Genomic DNA, 9,116 nt, shown 5'->3' on the forward strand with positions numbered 1-9,116 from the left:
TGCCATGACATTGATCACGTCTTCGAAAAGAGGTTGACATGGACTGCATCACGCCGAGCCACGCCACAGCCATTCCGCACGGAGAGAGCCTCGACATCAATGCCCTCCTTGATAAGGGCGACGAGGCGCGTCTTGACCCCTCCATCGTCCCAGACCCAGCGTTGGCACCAAAGCTCGACGACATCATCTACACACCGAGAGTACCCGTTATGGAGACACTAGAAGACCCAGCGTCGAAAGATCTCTCCTTCCTAAAGGCACAAATCACCAGCGACGAAAACGAGCTCAGGGAAGTTCTCAAGGAGCAGCGCAAGACGCTGCCCGCCGCCACCAAGGCGCCGAAGAAGTCTGCCAGGGATGTGCTGCCATATCGCTCTCATCCAATTTTGGTTCCTAGAGAAGAACCATTGACTGTGGCTGACGCTCTGGGCAACAAGTTCACGAAGTACGATGGCAAGGCGAAGTGGGATTGGAAAAGCCAAAAAACGGGCTATGGCAGAGGACCAAGCTCCAGGATATGAAGATCGGATGTAGATTTGGTGTACGAACATGGTTTTCAAAGGACCAGGCCCTCGTTGGCCTTTTTATTTTGTCAATGGTTTTGATGTACGAGTATGGGTTGTATAAAGACGGGCAAGGTCTCTTAGGCGCACAGTCGGCAATTAGTTTGGGTGTTGGGTTATGGGACATGGGGATCTTCAGTCACGGCCTTGTAATGTTTTAGATAATCAGATGGAGTGCAAAATGACCTCGTGCATGGAACTTCTGAATGCTGGTGAACAAGTTCATGACTGAATGCTTGTGGCAAGCCTCACCGTGTCTGATACCTGAGTGAAAGAAAGCGCCAGAGCAAAAGTGCCTCTACTTGAATGACACCTCTCGCCAGATAGCATGTATCCAGTCCTTTCTCTAGTGGAATGACGAAAGGCGGAGGAGGGGTCGCGGCCATAGCAGGTTGCCCGCTCAACACCAAGGGGTTTTCACGATCACGTCTGGTTTCTCGTAACATGTATTCGCTGAGTCGTCGGCCCCACGCCCCAGAAAACAAAAGTCTTGCTACTGAATCTACATCTACCTTCCAAGTCCATTCGTCTCTCTTCTTACGCTCGCAGGCAGCTTTCCCAAATTTCTTTGTAGGGGCAGCCCACGAACCTGACTCTCGTCAAAGATCATGAAAGGAGCAACCTCACAGAAATGAGATAGCGACAGAAATTACAGCTCCATCCGACTAGATCCAGTATCCAAGCTCACGAAGCCAAAGAGAGGTTTGAACACGCACTGTCGACGACGACAAGATGTATTCTCATATCATTCCCAACATCATGGCCTTCCTGTTCGTCTTGGGCAGTGTTGGCGGCACACCCATAGGCAGCCACAGCAACTCAACTAAGGTCCAGTACGTCATTCACGGCGTCAACACCAAGCTCATCGGCCCGATCACTATCTCACTCGTCATCACGTCCCTGATGATTGTTCTTTTGTACAAAAACATTAAGCAGCATCGGGCCGAGATCACCGCTCTCATTTCTCGGAAGAAAAGTCGCACTGCCTCCGTGATTGCCCTGCCGCCCTCGCCCGCCACCGGAGGCCGGCAGGCAAACACGGCAGACGAACCGGACGAGGACGATGGCTTTGGTGATGTGGGCGACGTTACGGAGCTCATTGACATGCCAGTGATGTTGGGATCTTCCGACGCCGACATCATCTCGCTTCGCACCTTCCTCGCCGACACCGACCTCGAGCAAAGAGGCAAAAGCAAGCCCGTTGGTGCCAAAAGCAGCGCCGGCAAGTTGACCACTGGATCTGAACTCAGGCTCGAGGTCGACATCAAGGGGAAGGCAAAAGCCAAGACGACGCCCAACAAGGGAGCCCGCCGCGTCTCCTGGGGCAAGACACTCTATGCTCCCTCGCCTGAGCCCTCCGTCCAGCGCGGCTCTCGTGCTCCACGACGCGAGACTCCTCGCCTCGGAGAGTCAGAAGCCGGTCCTTCGGGCACCCACGGCTATGAATCTGATAAAGAGAAAACTCCGTGGCATTGCTAAGCCAGACCGTACTTGCCCAAGATCAGCCATCGTCTACCAAAACACAAAGGCATTGGTCTCGTCTGTTCGGCTCGAAAGTCAGGTGAGTTTCTGCGCAACCTCCAGTGAAGTAAATTTGGCTGACATATATCTGGTAGTGGGTGGGATGTTGTTAGTTGCCGGTTCTAACTCAGGATGAACCTTGACCTGCCGCCAGATGAGTGCTTTTAGTACCAGGCCTCGCCTCGACGTGGAATTCTAGAGTCCGAAGGGTGGTCTAGTCACCACGACGACTATTATGGAATTTCCTGACGGAGCATGCGACCCGTGCGTGATGCAGTATATCTATCCTTAGGTTTAATTCTTGTCCCTTTTGACGGATGTCCGGAAGCCGGTTTCCGCGGCATTTGTGTTGAAGGGGCAGTGCCCTAGCCTGTATCAGAAGGTGATTGCAATGGGAGTGGCATTCAAAGCCATATGGCCCAGATGGGCGCTCGGTCTGATAGGAAATACTATTATCGCGTTCACAAGTACTGGGTATGATGAATGACGGTTCGGATCGCCGTAATCGATAAATTTGACCCCAAGGTTAGCGACCACAGGACCGTTGAGGGATGAAGCTTGGTGACAAAGCGGGAATGACAAGAGGTGCGCGCTCGACTGGGGTAGTGACGGTGGATGGAATGAGGACCGCTGAGTAATGAGCATCGGTTGGTGCTTCTTTCTCTTCCATTACCCGGGCGGGGAAGGTACCAGCCTACCTTTGTGCTAGGGTAGGTACCTAGATGCCTATTGTACCTACCTTCCCAACCGATGTCCCTCGACCGGCCAGTGGGAAGGAGGAAGCATTGTCTTCCTCCAAAAACAATTGAGGGCCCTAAACCCTCATAAATCATGCCAGCTTGGTTCGTAGTGTCGTTCTACCAAGCAAAGAGGACACCAATACGCCATCGCACAGACGTAACACACATTCGTTAGATCAGCGCCCTGTGGGCTTGACAGCTGAAATCCACGACGACGGACCACATGGCAGCCCGGCACCTGGGGACGAAAAAGGGGGGGGGGAGTATCCAACAGGAGTCAAGCCAAGATCCCAGGATTCTTGTTACGTCCACCCAAAACGGTCGGAGGCAAGCGCCGGAGACGCCGTCCATCACAAATAGTCCTTGTCCGCTTCGTGTGTTGGGGGCAGCCACGCCACGCGAGATGCCCCTAAAACACGCCATGAATGTCTCGCAGGAGCAAGCTAAAATCAGGCTCTGGTTCGGTTCTGGAACCGGCCATACCCTACCTATCCAAGGGGGGATACAGCTCTGAGAATCTGGGCATAACATGGCCTGGGCCAAGGTCCGCCGGAATCCCACATCTACCCGAACATGCTAACCCTCAAATCGTACATCAACTGTGTGTTCGGACGTCATGCCTTGCGGAATGGAGGCCAAGTGAGAAGACGGCGGATATTATCTTTTCTCCGCGGTAGCCACACGGCAAGGTGAGCTTGTCATCGGATGCAGCCGCCATCAAATCCACGCCAATATCTACCTAGGTAATGCACTGGATCACATTCCCAGTGCAACCCTGGCCACCGATCCAATCCACTCGCACTCGGTTTCAATCAATCTGCTACGCCAAAACGCACGCAACCGAGGGCGACTCCTCACCATTCCTCCTTGAAGCCTTGGCCCTCCAATCGTCTCGACAGCTTGCACTTCTTATGCCCTCCGTCGGTAATCACTTTCTTGCTAGCCTCTTCTGCCAACTGTTGTTTCTTTCGCATGGGAAAAGGGAGCTGTTCAAGGTCCTCTCTCAGCCAACCAGCGAACTAGACGACCTTGAGCAAATCTCCGGTCCTCGTCTTCTGACGACAAGGTCCTCCAATCTCGACCGAACCCCTCCCGCAACGCACTCCCCATCTATTGACCCGGCGCCTGCATTGCACCAAGTACGACCGTTTCGTACGTGTGTACTACAAAGCGAAACGTTCAGGGCACGCGTGTACGTCGCACGTCACATATTCGTTCCACTTTGACGGGAACACCTCAAATTCTTTTACTTCTTTCCTCCTAGCTCAACCACTCTCTCCTCTGCGCGCACCTACGGCAACTGTCGCGATTCTCTTGACGACGAGACTCACTCCCCACGATTGCCAGCCCTGTGACGGTCGAATGCCGAATCTAGTACAGGGTAGATCATCTTCAATCCCCGAAGAGTGCATTCACGATGGAATCCATGTCAGTCCTGAACCCCGAGGTTCCACTCTCGAATCCCACATCCACGAGCGATGGATCCCCGAACCACTCGATCTTGGTGCCCGACACAACACCACCTGCTTCCCGCGATTCACCTAACACCACCTCGTCGGCGACCAGTGAAGCCCGCCCGACTCAACCGCCGACCACCCCGGCAGCATGTCTAGGTTGCGTATGCCAGATGCCCCTTCCTCAGAGTCATGTCACCGTGCTTTTTGCCTTGCGACTCCGGTTTACGCCAGAACCCCGCGTCTTGACAGCCTGCCCCCCTGCTGCGTCTCTGTCCTCGCCCTGACTGACCTGATGACTGCAGCGCAGCAAGCACCTCAAGTGCGACGGGCAGAACCCTTGCGGTCGCTGCAGAGCGTCCGAGTCGGAATGCGTCTACGTAGCGTCCCGCCGCGGCTACAAGGGACCGCGACGAGGCACCGCCGCCAACCCGAACAAACGAGCTCGATCCTCGTCACCACCCACGTCCACCGTCAGCATTGGCGACAGCTGTCCCATGCTGCTGGGAGCAACTACCTCCGCTGCCATGCCGGTCTCCATGGCTCCCTACGCTCTTGGCGGTCCGGTATTGCCCAACACGCCTCAAGCGGCATATGCAGGCACGCCGCATCTCAGCGATATCCACAATCTGCAGCTCTACCGGCCCTTCGGTAACCCCAATGGCTATCAATCGAACCAGCTGAGCCTGAGCCACCATGGCGACTTAATCCCGACGCATGGACCTGTCCAAAACCCCGCCGAGCGTTGCCTCGACTCCTTTTATCGACATTTTCATGCCGGTCACCCCTTCGTCTTGCCAAAGGAATGGCTGTTCCGCGTTCTTGGAGATGCGGATATCGAGCCCCTCCTGGCTGCCATGCGCTGGGTGGGATCCCTCTTTGTCGATGTTGGGCCAGCCCGCGCGGCCTTCTTCGAGGAAGCTATGCGTCTCGTGCAAGATCCTTCCACGAAGAAGGATGGTTTCCTTGTCCAGGCAATTACGCTCCTCATCGTAGGCACCGACGGCAGTTGCCAGCAGGAGAAGGCTCGGCAGCTGCTCGCTGATGCCGAGCGCATCGCCCTCGAGATTGAGCTCAACACCCGCGCATACGCCACCGTGCACGGGCGCGGAATACCGATATTGGAGGAAAGCTGGCGGAGAACGTGGTGGGATTTGTACGTCGTAGATGGCATGGTGGCTGGCGTACACCGACAGACGAATTTTCTGCTGTTCGACGTTCCTGCAGACGTTGGCCTGCCTTGCGAGGAGCATCAGTTCCTGTCTGGCGTGAGTTTCAAAAAGCACAATCTCGCTCATCCTGCCAGAGTTGCTTACAGTGACTTCTTAGAATATCCCGCAGCCCATGTATCTCGAAGACCTTGAAGACCGCGAGTTTTCGGGCGAGACACGTGAATTTTCTTCATTCTCCTACCGCATTGCCGCGGGTCGAATCTAGGAAAATTCATGCGAGTCCCGACTATCTTTGGACCAGAGGATGAAAATTTGGCCCGTATAGAGGCGTTGTTGACAAATTGGAGGATGCACCTACCGCCTGCCAAGCGCGATGCGCTCAGCCAAAAGTGCAGTCTGATGAGATGATCTTCCAGGCTAGCATGATGACACATGCGTAAGTAGTCGCTCGTCAGAACTTGCAGAGTTGTTGCTGATCATTTATATTGTCAGAACCTCTATCATGCTGCACCAGCCGCTCTCCCAGCTCGACTCGTCTCCGACCCGTTCCGTTACGTCTTGTGCGCCTCATCGCCCGGTGCCGTCGGGAGATTATTTCAATGCCCACACGAACCATACTGTAACCTCAGCCGCCGAAATCAGCAAGATGATTACACACCGTGTCCCACTGATATCGCACACTCACTTCTTCACCTGCGTTATCACACTTTCGTCCATCGTCCATCTCAGCCGATGGGCCCTCATTTACATCCCTCATGACGACGACGAGCTGCGTCAGCAGTTGCGGCTCAATATTGGTGCGCTCAGCGAGCTTTCCGGTGTTTGGAGAGCAGCTGACACAGCCTCAGGGCAGGTCAAGGGCGTGGCGCAGGAGATTTACCGCGCGAAGAAGGCCTCGCAGATCAACCCTGGATACTGGACTGGGTACAGTTCCGAAGAAGTCATGACGAGCATTGCTACAGATGAGACCATTATGAACGAGATAGAGGTCGGACTACCGACAGGTATGCCTTCTATGGATGGGATTTGAGGACTGAGAAGACAATAATTGGTGCAGATGCTTTGATGCGGCAAAGGACGGTCGTGTTCGCCGCAGGGCAGGGGATAAGGGGGCTTATCCAGAGGGCGGGGTGTATAGATGCTGACATTGATGATATGGGCCGGCTAGATATCCATTTCATAACTTGACTACAAACTTCGCTTCATGCTCACTCTCGTTTCGACTTACGACTCTGGTGTCATACTTGGGCCTTCGGAGAGCTCAGACCCATTCTCGACGGACGCCCGAGAATTCTGGCGTGGAGGGCCTGACTCGAAATACAACTCCCATCAGCCTATGAATGATCCAGAGACAATGTGCTAAAGATGACTTACCAGGCTACTGTGCTGGGCTTTGAGGGTGGGCACAAATCCGACGTAGAGCACGACAGCCACAAGGGAACTAAAGCCTCCAATGACCGAATAAACGACGAAGAACCGGGCTTTTCGTCGATAGCACTTCCGAAGCATCGTGCAGCTGAATTAATGCTCGCCACGTCGCAGCATACGGATACAAAGAGCTCGCCACGTTGCAGATTGTCGATGTGGCTTGTTAGGCCAGGATGGTGACGCAAGAGAGCTGCCCAATATAGCCTGACTGAACTACTAATCTTGCGTCCGCAAGGCTGAAGGTCCGTTGCCAATGCACCATGGGTCATGTGCCTAAGTAGATTGAGCACAGGTTGAATATAATAGTCCCAATCGACTTGCATGGCCAGTAGTTGCCTCATGTCCGCTATTGCTGGGAGAAACATATCCGCTAGTGACTCAAGGTCTGAGAACCGTATGTCCTTGACGTTCGAATCTTTTCATCAAGCATGTCCCTGGCCTCAATGTACTCTCAACAATGGTCTTTCGAGAAATCGGGACAATGGACTTTGTTTTCCTTGAGCCTGACTTTGACGAGGTATGCCCTTTAATGGCACAGCCTTCATGGCACAGTCGTCGGTGACTCTCCGAAACAACTTGGCAACACCAAAGGTATCACGAAAGTTCTGATCATTGAGGCATCCGCAGGACATTGAAATCAAAGGTGACGATTAGTATCCGTTCGGGCCGACGATTCAGGGCATGGTCGTGGGATGCCCAATGAACCTTAACCTTCTGTGTCTGCCCCAAAGCCCTTTTTCTTCGTTGATAGACGATTTGCTGACTGTGATCTACCCAACTCAGAGCTTCAAGATCTCAAATATGATCCTTGATTATAACAGACTCCGAAGAAGATTAATCGAGATACGGAACTCCAGCGTACCCTCCAAAGCTCTTTTTACGGACCTGGAAAGGGGATTACACCAGAGAGTCTGCTCAATCGGGATTTTAGCCGTCCTAGAGACACATGAGGGCCACAATACGCCATCTTCGACGGTTGCCACATTCATACGAATCAAAAGAGCTCATGATGATGGGCTTGATCCCTCCCTTGCCAAGCAGTCAGCGGCATTGGAAAAGAGGGATACGATCGAGTAGAGCTTCGGAGCACCGATTTGACATTGAGCAGCGGAACGCTTAGTGACTATTCAAGCTGGATACTGTGGTAGGTTTTAGCTCTGGGGCAAGACACTATGCCAAACCACGGTCTTTGAGATTACGTTGCAGGTCACGTTGTCACATACCGAATGATCTATCATACTTCACATCAGAGGGTCTGCGCCCAATGATTGTCAAGAAATGTCCATCACCGCCCGATCGGGCCAGAACGTAAGCCTCACTGTCCTGCAATAATCTCTCACTTAAGCCATCCCACACCCTGATCTGAAAAGCATGTATATCCTGTGGTACTACCCCCAGGCCGCGCAAGCAAACTTGCTGAAGAGCCATCTACAGGACAAGACCCGCCTCCAGCCATTGGCTTTTGCTGCTGTTTAGCCCCTTTAGACCACAGGTCGATGAGCGAAAGGGGAAAGCAGTTAGTACCAATGGGATAGGCCACGACCACAGACATGATCGTACTGGGCCTCGGGGATAAACTCTTTTTGGGCCCCTGAAACCACGTCAGAGCTGAGGCACAGGAAAATAAAGAACAAGCCTCGACAGGTAAGATGTGCTGGGGAAGTAACAAGAGCAGACTTCATGCCGCAGGCTACTGAATTACCGCCGCGACGGGAGAGCCACCCAGGTCGACTAACGCCCGCAACTCAACGTGCCATTACCAGTAGCTAGCTTCACACAAGATGTTTATGCCGCGGAAATAACGCGCATTCGATAAACTGACTTGATATTCATCTTGTTTCTGACATGCAGCGCAGTCTACTGTTTCAATACGCCTGTCTTTGGTACGAGAATTCTCCCGTTATCTCATGAAGCTCCATGTCGCCTCCTGCTGGTTGGTGAGCCTCGGTATTTCATGTATCGACAGCGCTGATATCTGTATTCCTCAGACGTAATGACAACCTTCTCATACCATTGAGCGCCACCAGTCTTACTCCACATCAGCTTCCATGACCTCGCCGCCCCCTCCCTTTGCAAACGCGATCCCACTATCCGCTTCTCTCCAGTGCCACTACACGGTCGCCAGGGTTGAAGATAGAGCTCCGTGTGCCGGTCATGTTGATTTTGTGTCCGGAAAACGCGCTTTGGGTGCCTTAACGTTGAGGTCTTGCTCCAAGTCAAGGTCTTTGGAGCTGCAGG

The 9,116-nt window shown here is 53.4% G+C and overlaps 3 protein-coding genes across 3 annotated transcripts in view; all 3 read left to right on the plus strand.

The window, feature by feature from the left end:
* Window positions 1–521, plus strand: part of VDBG_06836 (DNA polymerase gamma) — a gene marked incomplete at both ends in the record, with an annotated part of 3,456 nt that extends 2,935 nt beyond the window's left edge. Inside the window, one exon of the mRNA XM_003003228.1 lies at window positions 70–521. Coding sequence (XP_003003274.1) covers window positions 70–521 — 452 coding nt within the window. The remainder of the gene's footprint in view (window positions 1–69) is intronic.
* An 801-nt stretch (window positions 522–1,322) lies between these two features.
* On the plus strand, window positions 1,323–2,042 carry VDBG_06837 (predicted protein; the record flags this gene model as incomplete). The annotated part of the gene is made up of 1 exon (XM_003003229.1): window positions 1,323–2,042. One exon carries the CDS (start codon window positions 1,323–1,325, stop codon window positions 2,040–2,042), a length of 720 nt encoding a protein of 239 aa, XP_003003275.1.
* Window positions 2,043–4,241: 2,199 nt separating this feature from the next.
* Window positions 4,242–6,480, plus strand: VDBG_06838 (C6 zinc finger domain-containing protein; the record flags this gene model as incomplete). The annotated part of the gene is made up of 4 exons (XM_003003230.1): window positions 4,242–4,442; window positions 4,584–5,434; window positions 5,776–5,886; window positions 5,943–6,480. The coding sequence occupies 4 exons, from the start codon at window positions 4,242–4,244 to the stop codon at window positions 6,478–6,480; spliced, it is 1,701 nt and encodes a 566-aa protein (XP_003003276.1).
* Window positions 6,481–9,116: the final 2,636 nt, after the last annotated feature.

Source organism: Verticillium alfalfae, genomic scaffold (assembly GCF_000150825.1).
Source record: "Verticillium alfalfae VaMs.102 supercont1.8 genomic scaffold, whole genome shotgun sequence".
NCBI lineage: Eukaryota > Fungi > Ascomycota > Sordariomycetes > Glomerellales > Plectosphaerellaceae > Verticillium > Verticillium alfalfae.